The 20,091-nt window shown below is 34.2% G+C and overlaps 2 protein-coding genes across 5 annotated transcripts in view; one reads left to right on the top strand and one right to left on the bottom strand.

Moving 5' to 3' along the window:
* Positions 1-90: 90 nt before the first annotated feature.
* On the bottom strand, positions 91-8,374 carry LOC140956492 (uncharacterized). Its single transcript, XM_073413248.1, has 9 exons — positions 8,189-8,374; positions 6,124-7,776; positions 5,728-5,954; positions 5,313-5,645; positions 2,771-3,017; positions 1,628-1,756; positions 1,317-1,532; positions 877-1,000; positions 91-690 (listed from the first exon to the last, which is right to left on the bottom strand). The coding sequence occupies exons 2-9, from the start codon at positions 7,672-7,674 to the stop codon at positions 458-460; spliced, it is 3,060 nt and encodes a 1,019-aa protein (XP_073269349.1). The 5' UTR covers positions 7,675-7,776; positions 8,189-8,374; the 3' UTR covers positions 91-457.
* Positions 8,375-18,903: 10,529 nt separating this feature from the next.
* Positions 18,904-20,091, top strand: part of LOC140956639 (protein unc-13 homolog) — a 41,933-nt gene continuing 40,745 nt past the window's right edge. For 2 of the 4 annotated variants that reach the window (XM_073413471.1, XM_073413473.1), the window contains exons 1-3: positions 18,905-19,233; positions 19,630-19,805; positions 19,930-19,989. In XM_073413471.1, the coding sequence (XP_073269572.1) occupies positions 19,226-19,233; positions 19,630-19,805; positions 19,930-19,989 (244 nt within the window). In that variant the 5' untranslated portion in view covers positions 18,905-19,225. Of the gene's footprint in view, positions 19,234-19,629; positions 19,806-19,929; positions 19,995-20,091 lie in introns of all 4 variants that reach the window. The other 2 variants (XM_073413474.1, XM_073413470.1) reach the window with 2 other exon arrangements.

Here is a 20,091-nt window from a genome sequence, read left to right as displayed (position 1 = left end):
TGGTTCCAGTTTAATCTGCCACTTGCACCAAGAAATCAATATTAACATGTGTTTACGAACGTCAATATCATTAAACAGAATCAACCATACTGCAAAAAGATCAACTTTTTATAGCCAATTCAAATTAGCCATATCAAGATTCCAAATCATGAACAAAAACATTCGATCACTTTGATAAACTCGAAAAAATCACCAGAACTCTTCTGCTTGTAAAATAGAAGATACGTGGCAATGAATACACATGATAACAAAAATGTCGAACTCTTTTACAAAATGCTGGCATAAAAGTAATATTTCATCAATGACTACATTGATTTCAGAGTCTCAGACAGTATCTTTATTCTCACAAAAATAACAATATGATCCTTTGAAGTTTGAAACAGCTGCCCATTTGAAATGTGAAAAAAGTCTCAAACACAGAAAAAGGCTTCACTGCAATCACTTGACCACTTAAATTTCAAGAATTGATTGGATCGGGCTGCATAGCTTTGTGGACTAATTCAGTTTGCTCTTTCACGTGAACTTGGTAAAAGCCGGTAGCTGTTGCGGCAGATGGAGCACGGCCAACATACTTAATGTCATCAACAGTACCTCTACTCAGTGCCTTCATTGCAGTGCCTAGACGAGGAGCAACATAGCTGTATGCACCCATGTTCATGGGCTCTTCCTGACACCAAACGATCTCAGCATCTAAAACAATAGTAAAAAATGAAACCAGAAGTTAGTAGAATATATAACAAACCGACACTTTTGGTATACCTCAATATAGTTTTTATGTAACTGATATAGTCTACACTTTATCAAGTAAAGACCATCCTAAATGCTCCAGTGTTTGGATAACATACTGATATGCTAGCAAACTTTTTAAAGTCATACTTGGATATCTCTTCAATTCACGTTGGATGAGGTCATAAGGGAATGGACAAAGTTGTTCCACCCTACAAATTGCAATATCCTTCCCACCAACTTTTTTCCTTTCTTCATCGAGCTCATAGTAGACCTGCAAATAAACAACAACAAAATTATATTCCATAAATTAATAAATTTACAACAAAAATATAAATTTCCTAGCCATACTGCGGTAACTTTGTAATTCTCTGAAGGGTACCGTATCCTTTCTTCAGAACCATTACCTGGACATCTTAATTAATCATCTTATGGCAAGATAAATCTAAATTATCATAAAACTTGGTGCATGCACACCCTACCATCAACCCACGAAAACAAAAAAAGTCAAAACAAAAAGTGAAATGGTGACAAGACAGTACTCAGTAGGAACTAGCAAGGAAAGTAGGAAAGACAAAAAAATATCTCACCTTTCCTGAGCAGAGAACTAGCCGTCTAATACCCTCTTCAAGATCCGAGTGATCATTCTGGTCTTTTATAAGCCGCTTAAATCTGGTTCCTTGCTTGTCAAAACCAGGGTGACCTTGAACGTCATCAAACTCAGACAAATTGGATTTGCAGTCCTTATGACGAAGCAAGTTCTTGGGTGACATAACAATAAGAGGTTTACGGAAATCCCTGTGTAACTGAAACATATATAAGAAAAGGTTAGAACTAAGAACATAAGGAATGTACGAGACTCGTATGAATAATACAGCTGTATCTATCCAAATTCACTTACTTGGCGCCGCAAAACATGGAAATAATTAGCAGGAGTAGTTACATTCACCACTTGAAAATTGCATTCTTGAATCTGTTTTCTAAGGGTTGAATCCATCTCAGGTATTACAAAAGGATTATCATCACTCATCTGCAATACAAAAAAAATAGTCAATTTATTATTCCTTGATAAAATACAAAAGAAAAGTGAGACTTCTTCGTCAAGGTAGATGGCAAATAAGCGATCACAGAAAATGTTATAAGCCATTATGCAAAGGAAACAACAAATTTATAGCATTGCACAAAATACCAATTTCCATCATGCACCACAATATTGCTGAATTCGCTTCAATTATGATAAAGATAAGATGCCCGAAGATTAAAAAAAAAAGTTGAAAAAAAAAGTGATTTCTACATCGAAACTTACTCAATAATTCAATGTTTAAAATGGAACAGTTTGACAATACCAAAAAAACGCATTAGAAGATAGGAAATATCATAAATTCCACCCCAACATGATACAAAGTCACTTGTTTAATTTGACATTAATGATCTCTTTTAGTTACATAACCCCAAAGCCCTTCAACATAAGATCCAAGTAACATATCATCTAGTCCGTACCCTCTCTCCTTCCCTAAATTTTTTAAAAAATTTAAAAATAAGAAAGGGGTATAACTGGTATAATATTTATTTACATTTCATCAGACAAATCTTCAGGCAAAAAGATGTGAGGACCTTCAGAGCCATCATCATAGAGTAGATCACTGAAATTGGACATCAATCGTCCACACGGGGACAGCCATACAAAGCATAGGAATCTATTTCAGAAACCTCCAACAATCTTTTGAATGGCTGCACTTTGTCCCATGTGCCAGGGAAAATAAGAGGGGCTCGACAAAACACCCAACGGTTTTAATGATCTTCTATTCTATTCTATCTCGAGGTCAATACACAAAGAGAATCCACTCAGTCACCAAATAAGGAAAAATAGAAACAACTTAATAATACAAGAAGACAGTCCCCAAATGAAGGAAATACGTGTACAAGAAAGGCTCCCTAGAGGAGACATTTTTTTTGTTACAAGTAGGTTTATAAAATAACAGTGTAAACAAAAAAAAAATTAAAATCGGGATAAGCAACAGGATGATGGAGATAATAACAATACCTGAAGGAAACGCTCCAAACGCGCACTTGAATGTTCAGGGCCTTGACCATCATATCCATGGGGTAGCAGCACAACCAATCCAGTTTGACGTAACCACTTGGACTCCCCACTGCTCACAAACTGGTCAAATATCACCTGAGCTCCATTGGCAAAATCACCAAACTGTGCTTCCCACAGCACTAGAGAATTGGGATTTTCCATCGAATAACCTAATTCAAATCCCAAAACTCCAAACTCTGAAAGAGAGCTGGAGAAAGCCCAGTAGTAATTAATAAATAATATTTTTCATGGTAGCCACAAAATTATTAAAGTTAATTTTAAAAAGCAATGAGGAATCAAAATATCATGTAAACCATGAGAACTAATTGTGTAAGGTGATGACTACAATATGACAATGAAAACAATCTCAAATTAGAAAATGAACCACATCAACAATGCAAAGGTTCAACCACTAGGTCAACCCACAGCAAAACATTGATAAAGCTCATGCAAATGAGCAGAAGATATCATCATTCAAGTATTTTACATTTCATTGTAGCAGTCCAAAGTGAAGCATGGTGATTTAACTTCAGTGCAGTGATGGAAACTTATAGTCTGTTGGATATTATATTATTCCAAATTAGTTAGATTTAACTAGAATTCCACTAATTAGGATAACATTTTGACATGGTTTGCTTTTTTAGAAAATTAGGTATCTCAGTCTTTGAACTTACTGAGAGAATAAAGGGTAAGGAATTACCCTTTGTAAATACTTGAAAGACAGTCTAGTTTTCTTTCCTTTTTTTTCCATTTGTTGCATAGATGAGATATGGGAAGCAATGTTACAACATGGGTCCATGACTTTGGTTTTTATCAAAATCAAAGTTCTCAAAGAGTCAAAAAGAATATGCTTGAGCACAGGGCCTCACAATGAACCATTTCATTTTTTCAAGCATTAGTGTGCAGTAAAGCACATGCTTCTTCGGTGCTCTAGAACCTCTTGAAATAGTATCGACAAATGAAAACATGTTTTCTCAAAGTTCCATTTTATTAAAAAAAAATTGCAATAAATTTCATAAAACAAAATTCTTTGCATGTAGCTATTGGAGTAAATACAGCTAACGGCATGCTAAAATTTGCTCCTTTTGTACCAAATTTTTTAGGGCACTAACTCTATCTGTCACTATAGCATGTCAATAAATTGATAAGGAGACAGAAGAGGCCAATGTCAACCTTAGAAGAGGAGGATCATGGGTTTACAGGTTCCATTATAAGCACAATAAAAGTGAGCAGAATTATGCTGATGAGGAAAACTAGCGTATGAGAATTTACTACTTACTGTATTTGTCACTTATTACTTATTAATTCAGTCACGTCACTTATTATTTCTGCTTTTAATCTGTTCTGCCTCACAAACTAGAGCTATATTTATATTCATTCTTTGATGCTTTAGGTTTGAAATCAACGCTGCAGAAAATGACAGCATGTAAACTAAACCTGATGTTAAAACTAAGTTGTCCATTTAACAATCATCAATTTTTTTATACTTATACTTAAGACTTGATGCATGCTAGGGCTTGATAAGATTCAGGACGGATACTTGTTTCATTGGGTAAGGCAGGTATTTCATCTAATCCCAAGAAGAATATTCCCTCCTAGCTATCTTGATACCACGGTAATTAGTCAAACCATTAGCCTGGTATCATAAAATAATCCAACTTGAATCCATGGGACTAAAAAAATTTTATGGAATGTTTTGGTTTGACTAAACTCAAGATTCCAACCATTTCTAGATGTATAAATAAAATCACCACCAATCATTTTCTTTTCCAAAAATTTTACCCCACCATTCATTTCCCATTTCAAATAAAAAACAAAAAGCATAATAGTCGCACAATCATTCTTTTTTCTACAAATCATTACACTCCAATTTTTTTCCGAATAAAATTACGATAAATCTCCCTTTGCACATAACATCAAAATCTATGCCCAGATACTATTTCAATATGTTTTTGCAAAACTTTATAATTGAATTGAAAGCTCAACCAAACACTACCTTAATCTTTGTTTGAAACAGGTATATTCAAATATATAAGTTTAACCAGCAGAAAGCATATGAATTCAAATAAATAAATCCAAGAAAAAACCAGAAGTATAAATATAACAGGTTATTTTGTTAGGATTTTCTGACAAGAGCAACCATACGACACACAAAAGGTTGAAAAACAAACAAATTCAATCAGATTTCTCGTCCTTTCAAAAGTATCTCTCCTTGACTCAGTACAATGAATTAGACATGTCTTGAAGTGATGTTCACTGCAATTCATTTATGCATAAACAAGAAGAATTTACAAAGCATTGTTAATGGTTACAAAGGAAAATAGAGTAATATCATTTAGAATGGTTTGAAGTTAAATTTTTATTACTTACAGTTACTACGATCAATACACTCCAAAATAATCCACCAAAAACAAAAAGGTCAACCAGAGCATGAAAAAGGAAACTAAGATCGATCGCATTCACATAACTTGAAATATAGAGCAGACATAGTACCAGAACATACCTGTTACTTACAGTAAACATCTCTTCATTTTGGTTTATCATGACATGGTCTAAAGGGCAGTATTGTTCCCCAGTTTCCTGATCATGTAGAACAGAGTGTCTATGGCTGAAAGTACCTCGCTCAACATCCTGTCCACTCAATCTAACATGATTTCCTTCTACAAGCAATGTCGCGAAGGCGAGTACTTCTCCCACCGCCCAGTCAATACCCTCCCCTGTCTCAATCATTTTGGCACGGTCCTCAAAAATTCTCTTCACTGCTCTATGAGGTTTAAAATTTTCAGGCAGAGTAGTGATAGCCTTGCCAACATTCTTCAAAATCTCAGGTTTGACTCTGAAAAATAGAACATGTAAATTACACAATAAGCATTAAGCAATAAAGAACTGCATAATATGAATAACGAATATAGCGTTACCCAGTGTTACGGATACGTGAAAGCTGTTCAGGAGACTTGAAACCAGTCCAGTAAGCTGAAAGCCAGTCCCTTCTCTGAGGGACATAGTCTTTGCTGGCAACAAATTCTTCATTGAGAATTTTTAGGACTTTGCTGCTTATCTTATCAATGTCTTCTTTGTTCACATGACCAGATTCTAGCAGTTTTTTTTGGTAAATCTCAAGTGCTGAAGGATGATTCCGTATAACCTATAAAAGGCATTGAAGTAAGAGATTAAGAAGCTTCAATAATCAACGCACGGCTGAATATCGGGCATCAGTAAGAATGAACTTTTAAAAAGAATCTCAGAAATAAAAGGTAAAGATACCAGTAAATCAACAAACGTTTGAACCATAAAAGGTAATATACAGAACTGACCTTGTACATTTTAGGTTGAGTGAAGGATGGCTCATCAATTTCATTGTGCCCAAATCGACGATAGCACACAATGTCAACCACAACATCAGTGTGGAATATCTGCCGCCACTCCGCAGCAAGTTCGCAGGCGTGAACAACTGCCTCTACATCATCACCATTGACATGGAAAATTGGTGCACTCAAAGCTTTGGCAACATCTGTGCAATACTGTGAAGATCTTCCTGCTTGAGGGTCGGTAGTGAATGCTACTTGATTGTTCACTACAATGTGAATGGTCCCGCCAGTGGTGTAATTTGGAAGAGCACTAAGATGCAAGGTTTCATAGACAACACCTTGTCCAGCAAAACTACCATCACCATGTATCAAGACACCCATGTTTTTTGTTCTGTCAACATCATTAGAGTAATATTGTTTGGCTCTAGTTTTCCCTACCACAACAGGGTCCACTGCCTCTAAGTGACTTGGATTAGCAACCAAAGACAAGTGAATTCTCTTACCACCCCGAGTTGGCCTATCGTAGGAAGTTCCCAAATGATATTTAACATCTCCTGTTCCAGTGTAAAGGCCGACCTCATCCACAGGTTTTGTACCTCCACTAAACTCGCTAAATATTTGTCGCAGTGGTTTCCTGACAACATTTCCCAGAACGTTCAGTCTTCCTCTGTGCGACATTCCAATAACTATGCTCTCTACCCCGAGATCAGCTGACCTATCAAACATCTCCTTCATGCCGGGAATCAATGTCTCACAACCTTCAAGCCCGAACCTCTTGGCTGCAGTCCATTTTGCTGCTAAGAAATTCTCAAATTGAGTACTCCAAATAAGCCGGTCAAGGATCACCTCTCGCCTCTGATGACTGTACTCCATCGGTATTGGAGTCTCAATTTTGTCTCTCAACCAGTTGCACTTTTCACGATCTGTAATATGCATGTATTCATAACCAATTTTTCCACAATAAGCCTGTTCTAATCTAGTCAATATAGCCCTTAAAGTTTGCACTGGACGATTCTCAGACAAGAACCCATGCATTCTCCAAACACCAATGAAGAATTCTCTATCAAGATCAGCTTCTGACAAACCATAAAGGGCTGGGTCTAGATCATCAGGAATGGGCCTCTGTTCCAAGCCCAGTGGATCCAATGTAGCTTTCATGTGACCAAAAACCTGGTAAGCTCTCACAAGCAACAAAAGCCGCATACTCTCTTGTATCGTTTGGCCAGAAATTCCAGGTGATGTACTCGCCTGACCTACAAAGTTCCTGAAGAAGTTGTCCCATGATTCATCAACGCTATTGGGATCTTGCTCCCATGCCCTCTGTAGCTCTTCAAGATAAACACTGCTGGTCCCATCCAGAAAGCTATCAGTCAACCTGGAGAGTGGAACAGGACGAGGAACAGGAGCTGATTGGGCCTTTGATTTAAAAACTGTGGAGTGAAAGTGTCGGTTATGCACAGGAGAGAGCCGAGTTCTTGCTAAGTATGAAGCACTTTGTGATATAGTTCGCCTCACAGCAAGCTTTGCCACCTGAGACCCAGCTCTAAACCAAGCCATCACAATTCACCAAATCTTACAAAGAAAGGATATATATCCAACCTTCCACACTTCTCTTGCTAAGGATAAGCACTTTGAACTGTCTTCCTACCCACAAACACCCTACTCAACGAAAGAAGAAGGACGTGAATTATCAATAAATACGAGTATTTTTAGCACAATTCTACCTGTAGAAGTACCAACTAACCAAAAATCAAAATAACAATCAATAAATTCAAATCTATTAGAACAAACATAAACAAGAACGAAAGATGTACAAAACAAATATATCCCTCGCAATTGCAACAGCGAGCAAAATAACTGAGGTTCCCGATGAAATGAACTAAAATTCAAACACTTTAATGAAGCCGAAGCGCAGAAAAACAAAGGGAACGTTAAATAAACACATTGGAACTTGGAAGGCAAATCGATCACACACAAAATTCCATCGGCAGCTCAATTCTTTTTATCATGGATTTGTGCGATAATATCAACAATAAATTGATCGGACGAAGGCTGGTAAGCAATATGATACCTGAGCAAATGATACAAAAAGTTGTCAGATTAAACCCTAAACCTCATCGCAGAAATGAACATTCAATTCAACGCCACATCCGATTATGAATAATAGATCTCGTCATTCTTTCGTTGCTCGCTTTTTCTGACTGAGGTTTCCTCTTCCAGAACTTTGTCCAAAATAATTTTAGTCAATGAATCGAGGAGTTATAATTATTTAATTTTTTTTATGAAACATATTATATTTTATAATTATTATTACAGAATTATTTCGAAATCTAAAATGTATAAAATTAGCATAATATAAATATTGTTATATGTATGTTTATTAAGATGATAACTCCCGGTTGTTTTATTCACTAGGAACGGACCGATAGGTACACTTAATCGGGTAGTTCGAATAAAAAAACTGAACCCGACTAATTTAAATCCAGTCGGGTTTCATATAGATCATGACTGACGATTTCGATTGGTAAAACTAGTAAGTGTACTAAGTCAAATAATAATATAGTTGGATGAAGTCCAAGTCATTCCAACATATACTGTTATTGAATTAGTATGATATAAATTATTTAATTTAATCTAGGTTAAATAAAAAAGTGATTTTTGTAAATAATTAAATTAATTAAAATAAATTAAATTATTCTAAAGCAAATAACATAATTCAATTAAATAACGGATTAAGTTTAAGAGAAATTCAAATTAAAATATAATAATCGGAACGCATGACATTACCAAACATCAATTATTGTCATATATTAGATTTGATCAAAAAATAATTATTCTAAAGTCACAATGAAATTCTCTATCTATTTATAGAATTAATAATCTTATTTTTATTTAACAATCTAATTATTTTTAATTGAATTTAATTTAATTAAATAAAAATACATAAGATGACTCCTCCATAAAATCAAAACTACAATCAATCCAATATGCAAATAAAGTTCACAAGTTTGGTACTATTGTGATCTCATTCATAAGACGACTACTCGATAAAATCAAAACTAGACAAAAATATAATGTTTGAATTCATTAAATTAAAGAGATAAAAATAAAAAGAAGAAATCTCAGCGATGACGCCTGAATTTTGCTCGTCCATTGCATCTTCTCCTTCTTGTTCTTCACGTCCAGATCGTGAAAAACCCAAGTGGTTCTTCTCATCTCGATGATGAAAAATCGTTTGAAATTGTAGTATTTTATGTATATATAGGAGAGAGAAGATATAGTAAAAAATAAATTACAAAAATAAATCTCCTCCTACTATGATAGGACAGAGTATCAATAAGGAAGATTGAGTTTTTATGTAATATAATAAAAACTGTATCAAATCTTGTCTTATCTCAACTCTAAAAGTTTTTCTCTCTAAATAATATTCTATAAATCAAACATCATAATTAAAATTTTTAAAATATGGTATTTTTATCATTAATTTTGAGCTCTTTCATGCAGTTACAAGATAAAAGTGAAACAGACAAAAAGCGTGGCCCCATCTTGTTCTAGGATCTCTTCTGTTTTTCTCCTTCTTCCAAAACTCCATCTTGACAACTTCAAATATGATAAAAATCATTTTTCTAACCCAAATTTATTACAAGATCATAAAACTTCCTCAATCTTATCATAAATATTCTTGAAACATATGAAAAACTATTCATCAATTATTTTTTTCATTATCGAGAATCTTTCGTACTTGACATTAAATTTCTTAACCTTATCTCCAAAATTAAACGTTCTACACTTTTTGGTCAAACCTACCCACAATAAAAATATGGCTATTTAAGCGTAAAATTCTGAATAAAAATTCCAGATAAGCACGGATATGACAAAATAAAGTTTTAAAAGAGTTATGTGATTCATTCTTATCAATCGACTACTCGATTTTTTTAATATTTTTATCCTATCTAACCATTTCACTTAATTTAATAGCAACATAGTCGCAGTTGCAGAGCCATTTGGCCAAGGAGGAGATCGCTAAGGCTCAACAGAAATGGAAGAGTCTGAAAAGATATTTAAAAAAAAGAAAAATAGATAGCTGTCGATTTCTCGTCGGCGTTGAAGAAAATTAAGAGATTTTAATTTCAAATGATAAAAGAATAGGGATGACTTATTGGGCATGAGAAAAATTACCTAATTGGGCCCCACAAACAATAAAATAAGTCCTATTTTTTCATTAAATTAATTCTTTAAAAAAAACATAAAAATTATATTAAAAAAATCACATATAATATTCTAAAAATGTATAATAATATTACAAAATATTACACAAAGACAGAAAAAATACCAGAATAAATAGACTCATCCGCTTATTGAATTTTATGTATTTCTTTTGCATTTATACATTCATTATATTGTCTTAAATAAATATACAATAAAATGTATATAAAGCTATAAGTAGAATTTAATACTTATTAAAAAAATACACATTTTGTGTATGTGTAAAAAAAAATACAATAATTTTTTAAAAAATAATTATTGGTGATATTTATTAAAAAAAATAACAGTTGCATATTATTGATTTGTTGAATTAGTATTTTAGAGAAATATAAAATTGGCTGTTCAGAATTTAAAATTTATGATTTTTTTTTGTTTTAAAAACTAAAGGTATCATCTCTTGTCCATTCCTAGCCTAAATAGAAGAAAAGCCCGTCAAGGGTCCATGTATTCTCCTATAAATATCAGGTTTGAGTGTTTAATATATTCATTCACTATATTATTTTTCAGCAGCATCCTTAGCTGCTCTCCACTTATATCCCCAGTCTCTTACTTGAGCGTCGGAGGGGCTACGCCAGGACACCCTCTTGGCCCCCTTCTAACGATCTTATTCGTGATTTCAGGCTCAGGATAATTTTGAAACCTGCGTCTGGACTAGTGACACTTGCTGGAATCGGACCCTAAATTTCCCGTAAGTATCAAAATATATACACAATTTTTTTTTGTGTAATTCTAAAATGCAATTTTTTTTACTTTAAATTATATATTGAATTAAACATGTACCTCCATCACCTCATAAATTCGATTAATGTATCACTGCCTTTAATTTGTTTTAGGCTTTTAGCTAATAATAATAATAATAATTAGCTTTACTCTAGTTCTGTCTGCCTTGGAGAAAAGTTTTCATTAAACTTCATTGCTACAATACAAGAAAGTTGGGACTGAGACCTGCTGTCAAGTACCCACTCATATCCTATAAGGAGATGGTACCTTTCAAAAAATGCTAAACACGAAAGATTTAGACATTGATGAATGGTTCGACTCCATTTAGTCGCTTGTTGACAAACGAATTTTATTTGGCAAAAGCGACGCAAGGAAAAATTGTGTAAACAGCAACTAATAAGATCTTTTAAATAAGATCTTTATTAAACATGTTCACCTGTAGCGAATGAAGGCAATTCCAAAACAACATCTGAGGCATCATTTAGAACTCGTCTATGAAGAAATTGAATAGAGTTTACAATACATCTTTGAATCATGTGTTTGATCTATCATGATGAACTTGATTTTTCATGAGGTGTAGTGCACTTTGACCATCACAATGCACCACCATGTCTTCTTGAATGATACAAAGTTCTTTTATGATGTCCTGTAACCAAATTTCCTCTTTTATAGCTTCTGTCATAGCTATATATTATGCCTCTGTAGTTGTGAGCGCCACGATCTTTTGTAAGCTATCTCTCCAACTTATGGCTCCACCATATGCTGTAAAGATATACACCATAATAGGCTTCCAGGAATGTAGATAACCTGCATAAACTGACTCAACAAAATCTTCTGCGACTTTTGTTGTAGTGTGTACTCCTCTATAACACAAGCCAACATCCCTTGATCCAAAGAGTATTAAAACACTTTGATCTGATCGAGGTGGAGAGTACTGAAGTACCGAATTTTAAGACTACCTTAAGGAGAATGAGATTCTCTCACAGTGGACATCACTTGTCACACCCCATTTGAATTGTATATCAGAACTTCATAATCGGACATTGATGAACATGGTTCGATCTATGATGAGATTCAATGGACTGACGCCATTCCTTAAGGGATTTGCGCTTGAAAATTGTGGCAATGTTGTTGAACCAAGTCTATTTAAAGGTAGTAAATAAAACTCCATATGAGATATGGATGTGAAAGCCTCCCAAATATTATTTCTTTAGAATATGAGGATGTTCTACTTATGTAAAACATGCAATGAGAGACAAATTAGATAGTAGAGCCAATTTGGGCTACTTTGTGGGATATCCAAAGAATTTTATTGGATTTATTTCTATGATTCCCAATGAAACAAATATGTTTGTTTCAAAGAAAATGTCATATTTTTAGTGAACGAGTTTCTATTGGATAGAAAATGTGGAATGATAGAACTCAAAGAGATTTGAGAACTACCCACTTGTAAAATCATAGCACCCACACCCCAACAGCTAGTTGAAGAAACGCAAGCTTCTAGGAGATCCGGAAGGGCCTTAAGGCCACCTAAGAGGATAAGTCTGCTTCTTGAATAAGGCCAAGATGAGCTCATTTTTCTCTATGGAGGAGTCTAAGAGAAGATATATCTCAATGTGTTATGATGTGACTTTATCTAAGTTTATGTGCCATAAGACTGAGGATGACATAGAAACCATGAGCCGCATTCCATATGCATATGCTATAAGCAGTATAATATATGGTATGATATCTAGTCGACCTGATATTGCATTTGCACTGAGTTTTGTAAGATGATATCAGTTAAATCCCGGTCCATTGCATTGGAAAGCTGTGAAGAATATTCTAAAGTACTTGAGAAGAACTAAGAATTTTTTCATGGTTTACGGGATGAGAGAATTAAAATTGGAAGGTTATACTGATTCTATTTTCCAATCAAATGGATGATTCGAAAAATCAATCTCTGGATTTGTATTTAAGGTCAATGATGGTGTTGTCTCTTGGAATAGTTCCAAGCAAGACACCACAGCAGATTCAAGTCGAATAAATAGCTGCATCAGCTGTAACAAATAAGACTGTTTGGATGAAGAATTTCGTTCAAGAGTTGGGTGTCATTTCTCAAGGAGTTGATCTAGTCTCGCTTTCCTGCGACAACACCAATGCCGTTGAAAAGGAACTGAGGTCTTATAAGCGATCCAAATATATAATGAGGAAGTCCCACAAAATCCGAGAGATTGTTGGAAGAGGAGACATATCAGTAGAGAGATTCACCTCTGTAGATAACATTATTGACCACTGACGAAGTCCCTGTAAGGACCTTTATTTGAGAAGCATCGTGAAGGGATGAGTTCGAAATCTATGGACAGTTGGCTATAGGAAAACTGTGAGATTGTTAGAGTAGGTGTCTAGCGAGCCAACTTGTGGCTTGAGCTTTATCGACTCTTATGTAAAAAAAATACTATTTGGCTCTGATACCAAATGTCACATCGCCAAACAACGGAAGAGATGCTGTGAATTTAAATGAGCGTGTAGCAACCCCTTGTGACGCGTTTTAAAGCCGTGAGGCTTCGGGCCAAAGCGGACAATATCACAAGTGGGCTGGGCCGTGACATTTGGTATCATAGCGAGGTTTGAGCCAGTGTGTGGGCTTCGCACGATGTGACGCGTTTTAAAGCCGTGAGATCTCTGGCCAAATCGGACAATATCACAAGTGGACTGAACCGTGACATTTGGTATCAGAGCGATTCCGCGTGAGTTTGGGATGGTGGGGGCAAACCTCAGCGAGAACGCTGAGTCCCGAAAGGGGGGTGAGAAGGCCCTTAGGCGAAATCTCACATCGCCAAACAACGGGAGAGATGCTAAGCATTTAAATGAGCGTGTAGCAACCCATTGTGACGCGTTTTAAAGCCGTGAAGGCTCGGGCCAAAGTGGACAATATCACAAGTGGGCTGTGCCGTGACAGATAATGTCCTTGAATATACTGTAGATACCATGAGGTCTGTCTCTCAATGCAAAATCATGAAACTCATTAGGAATTGTACTATATATTCTAAACATGTTCCTAATCGATTCACCTACCTAAAATAAGGATAAAAGTTACTTGAGCTTGAGACTAGCATCTATGATGTAAACGTCATGTTTCATTGATAAAAGCACGGAGATGTCTGTTCATAAAGATGAGTGATCATTTGATGATGTACTAAACAATCCTCCCTCAGACTGTCTAATTGGTTATCACTTATTGAGTGAAATAATCCACGGTTATAGTTGTACACCATTAGTCTAATTGGATTATGTGTTTCCGTTGAGATAGTCAAGTTCAAGGAGTTGAATTTGAAGACTGTAGTTTGATGGAGATCAAACAGATTGCTTATAAAAGAGTTCATAAGTTAATTTCATATAATGGAAGAAGTGAAGTTAGTTTAACTACTAATTAAGTGAGGAGAGTGGAACTGTCTGTTTTAGTGAAGGTGTTCACAAAACTGAGAGCTGCCAAAAGTGGATCAGTGGAAAATTTGTCATTCGAAATTTTCAGTTTTTATTATATGAACGAAATTTGTACCCTCTAGCTATCATTTTAATGTATTACATGTTTCGAGCTCGATGTCTTGAACTCAAGCTCTCTAGTTGAACTGAATATTCTCCTACCTATACATCCTATAGTCAAGCTGCATATCTCTATGTAAGATATATCTCTATGTAAGATCAAGCTGCGCCAAGCCTCAAATTGGATTGCTCAATGAAGATCAAGCTACATATTAGTCTTTATCTGGTATGCTTGTACATCAAATGATTCCGTACACATACCAGCTAGGCTTTTCACAAGATCTTTTGTCCAATCGATGCACATTAACCGACGCCTCTAGTTTATCAATAATATCTCCTAATAAGACAAAGATACCACGAGTTTTTCTCCTCTCATAAATAAACCTTTCAAATGCCATAATTTACCATTTTTGGATACATATCAAGAAACATTATCATCAAAGAAAATGAGACACAAGACATATTTTTTTTGTGTTGGCTGCCAGTAAGTTGAACATTGAAGCAAAAGCTAACTGTTGGAATCGGTTTGGGGGAAAATAGTTGAGCTACAATAGCTCGGTTCTTGAAATATTGAACACCGATGAATTAAATCGAGTTTGATATAAAATCAAGCGGAAAACACTCGAAATATTCCTTCGTAGAAACCGATTAAATATTTTGTAAAGTATTTAAAAATATATGCAAGTTGAATGAGTAAAAATATTTTAGTTGAAGCATTTTATCAAACACTTGGTATGCAATATTTTGGTATTTGAAGAACACATAAAATGCTTCAACAATGCATCTTTAAAAGCAATGAAAATGATAAGTAAATGCAATAAACAAATAGACACGAATTTGTTTATGTATGTTCGGAGACTTCAAATGCTCCTACGTCACCTCTTCTTCCCCTTGGGAAGGATTCACTAGAAGACTTTGAATTATACAACTACTTGTACAAACCCATTCAGCTAGGACTTACCCACTGCCTAAACGGAACTCCTAGCACTCAAGATTGTAGGCAGCACCTCACAATCAGCATATTGTTTAATGTCTCATATGCAAAGACTACATACACAAGTTTATTGTCTTTGTGCAAGACTCACTCAACTAATCTTTGAAGTTCAACTCTCTTGTATATGTGTGAGTGATTGTGTGTGAGGAATTTATCAGTTACAGTGCACATCTCAAATGTATCCTCACACAAGGGCTTGTGCTCTCAACTAGCTGATTTCTTCATGCTAACTACACATGCTTTGAATCTCCTTCAAAAGCTCTTGTTTGATCTTCAAGATGTTGTATTTATAAGCTCGAACAATGATATATACGTTAGATACAAGAATATGACCGTTTGGAAAGTTTTTGTACTGTTTCTGAAATTGCAACTGTCAAATTCGTCTTGCTGGAATTTTTCTCGACTGGTCAACTCTGGTCAACTCTGCTGGTCATTCAGTTCAACTGGTCGTTCAGTTCAGCTGGTCAGCAACTGGTTCAGTTCAGTTCAGTTCAGTTGGTCAGCTGCTGGTTCGGTTCAGTTCAGTTGATGTGTTGAAATCAGCCTAGCTGATTTCAGTTTGTGTAGAACCAGTAGTTTCATCGTCTTTTATCAGCATCTTAAGCTTCGATTCAGACTTTGACTTGTGAAGATGATTTGTAGGTCATTGTCTTATCTTTCCAACGCATACTGAATCGCTTCATTTCAATAACCGAGCTGATAGATATGACCAGAATACCGCAGCTGCTCAAACCCAACTGATTGCTGTTTTCGTGTGTTCAGTTCGGTAATTCAGCGATCAGTTAGACCATGATAACATCCGATTTAATCCAACTGACGTGAAATACGAGTTGTTCCAAATTGAGTTTTCTGATCAGTCCAGTTGGCGGATTGTCATTTGAATATCCAGCTGAGAGATATCATCAGAACACTGAAGCTCGCCAGAAATTCAGTTGGTGCAGAATTCAGTTTCAATTTGCTTCTTGTGTTAATAACTTCACACTTGAGTAAATATGTTAGAAACACAATAACAAATTTTGTTAACATCAAAATCAAGATTGCGAATATGAAATGTTCCAACACTAACATTGGAAGAGTTCAACTATATAAAGACATGATTCAAGATTGAAAAAGACTATTGAAATATTCACAATATGCCTTAATAAAGATCTCTAGTACTCTTAATCTTTATATCATCAAGTTGCTTTACTTAGCATACACATACTTTTCATATCTGATCATTAAAAATCATCTTGTGTTGCACATTCGCTTAAGTTGTTTAAGCTATCTATTTAGATTTTTGTGTATATCTGTTTAGACCTAAGATTCAATAGACATTTTTTTTTTTATGTATTAGTGTTGAAGAGGATATTAGAAGTTTCAGTGTAGGCAGTTTGATAAGTCATAATTGTAGTGGGTTTTTGAAAGTTGTAGTAACAACCAAAGTTTTCTACTGAATTCTTTTTTTTTTAATAGAAGAATAAGAGACGTAAGAAGATATTACTTTCGAACTTTTACATACCTTGTGTTATTTATTTTGAGGTACTTCTTATATAACTTCTTATATGTCTGCCTTAGCTATTCTATGTGTTTAACTTGTTAAAAAATCAATCAATTGAATATTTGTAACTCACTAGTACCAGCTAGACCTCTCTGTCCTTTTAAGTGGTCTCTAACAACTGTTAAAGACAACTCAATATTAGAAGAAAATTTAAAATATTTTATTCAACCTCTTTTTCTAAATTCTTTTTCGATCATAACAATATATTATATCGTGATATTATTTATTTTTTTTCATATAATAAAATATACATTGATCATGAGTACATTATTTAATAAGTATTGAACAATTTATTTATTAATACACTTGCACTATTTGAGTTATGGATGCGATGATAATATATTCATTATGATAAGATGATAAATCAATATATTTGGATAAAATAATATTTTATGACACTAATCGTTTGTAAAGCTTGAACCAAGCATTAGACAAAGCAAGATAAGTAATCAAGCAATATTTTATCCTCACACCAAGCGGTGAGACGCGTTTACTTTATATGGATCCAATCTCCCATCAATTATCACTTTTTTTGTTACATTTTGTGTACTAGTTATTTAATTCACACCAATCAAATCATTAATTATTTATATTACATTGATAAAATCATTTACTTAAAACTTACAACTTTATTCTTCAAGCAATTTTTTATTATTAATTATGAATTTTCATTAATTATTGAAATGACAAAACCAATATTTATTATATTATCTCAGATTTAATCAATCAAATCAAATATATATCATCCACATCATACTCAATATTTAAATAATTACAACATTATTTATCATATCTAATCTTATTAACCAAAGTAAATGCACCCTAAAATCGACAAAAGTATTGTAACTACAATAAATAATTATATTTTGATATCACCCCAGTTAGGGATGGCGACGAATAGATTTGACCAAATTTGAGACTCGACTTACACTGTCCCACCTCACTTTAGACCCATCTCGCCTTGTCCCAAAACTCGATGGGCCCAATTCGGGTTGGACCGCTAAAAGTTATATAATTTTTATACTTTAGTCATCATACAATAAAACGTTTAAAAATTAAGAAATATTACTTTTCTACTTTACATTAATAATATTTAGAAAAAATGTTTTATCAATTAAAAAATCTATGAAACATAAAAATTATAATTATATATGTTAATTTTAAATATATGTTAATTTTAAACACATCATTATAAAATACAATTATTTCAATCATAAAAATATAATGAACTAGAATTACGGATTAATGATACATTATTAAACAAATAAATTTATTTTTAATAGTACGAGTACATGTATATGTATAATTATATATACATATAATGGCGAAGCGGGTCTAGGATAGGTCCATCAAATCTCAGGACCTGTCTCGGATCAGCTTGACAGGGTCTAAACCCGCTTCATTGAGACATGTTTAATACGAGACCAGATTTAAATTCAATCGATTGCCATCTCTAGATTTGGTGATTTCTTCTAATTTAAATATTATAATTCTAAATCTAAGTAATAATTTAATTTGTTTAATGATAGATTTACCACATAAAAGAAAAGTGGATCAACATCTATATACACAACTTTGATTTATTATTTTGAGAACTAAACCATTAATTATGAAAACAAATAAAGATTTTATAAAAAGAAATGAAGTGAGTTTTTATTTTTTTTAAAATATAAATTACCTATTATTTAAAAAGATAAGGATAGATAAAGAGCCGCCGACCGGGTTGGCGGAAAAAGCGTTTGGCACTTCCCCACCTACTTAATTATAATTCGGAAACAGCTGTGGCACTTCCCCCACCCGCTTAATTATAATTAAACCACCTAATTCACTAAAATAATTCCAAGATTGCAGCATTTCGGATCAAATCCCGTTCGCAGACTTATCGGGGTTTTGCAGTTCAAATGCATTGCCTTTGACTTCGAAGAAATCCCAAAACCCAATTCAAATTAGGTGTTAACTTGCCCATCTTTTCGTAGAGCTTTCATTTTGGCGAAGAGTTGCTTGAATCTTGTTCAGGGAGCTGCGAGGAAGGTTCAATTAGCTAGGAATATACTCCAGCAGCAATGGATGAGTATGTGCATTCTTAAATCCTAATTTCTTGATTTAAATTTCTTGCCATTATGGATGTGATACTTTAAATTTCTCGATTTCTGAGTTTCCAGCAAGGGTAAGAGTGTTTATGTGTCTCGATGATCAGATAAAAACAGGGGGATGTTTCGTTTTTCACTGTCATTTACAGTTCTTTTATCTTTTTACTCTTCTGTATGCTTCGCCGTTAACATTTTCTAAACTGTCATTTATTAAAAATTGCATTTTCTTGGGAACCTCGATTTCAGATTCTTGGTTTCTAGAGTGATTATAAATATAATCTGAGTATTAGAGATAGATTTTTTATGATTATTAATAAGAATCTTAGAGGAGTGGCATTTCCTCGAGTAAATAAATGGTGCTTTTTCACTTAAAATAGTGAGAATGAAGTTGAAATTCTGCAAAGATATCGACGTGATCGGCGGGTACTCCTAGATTTTATACTCTCTGGCAGTCTGATAAAGAAGGTAGTAATGCCACCCGGTGCCGTCTCATTGGATGATGTGGATCTGGATCAAGTCAGTGTTGATTATGTTCTCAATTGTGCCAAGAAAGGTGATGATTGCAATTATAATTATTCGCCATTTATCTTTTCTCTCGACTTTACTTCTTAAGAGATGAAACAATAAGCTTATAAGCACGACATTTGTTGCCTTATGTTTTGGGTTGATAACTTTAGGTGGTATGCTTGAACTCTCAGAAGCTATTAGAGATTACCACGATGGCACTTTTTTCCCAAGTATGGTAAGTTTTGATCTATGAGCTTCTTTTTCATGTTGAACTATTTGCAGTGCATATTTCACTTATTCTCAATTGAATTTTTCCCATCCACATCACCCTT

The sequence above is a fragment of the Primulina huaijiensis genome, chromosome 14 (assembly GCF_012295235.1).
Source record: "Primulina huaijiensis isolate GDHJ02 chromosome 14, ASM1229523v2, whole genome shotgun sequence".
NCBI lineage: Eukaryota > Viridiplantae > Streptophyta > Magnoliopsida > Lamiales > Gesneriaceae > Primulina > Primulina huaijiensis.
The sequence above is the reverse complement of the archived record's forward strand: the minus strand, read 5'-3'. Positions and strand labels throughout refer to the sequence as shown.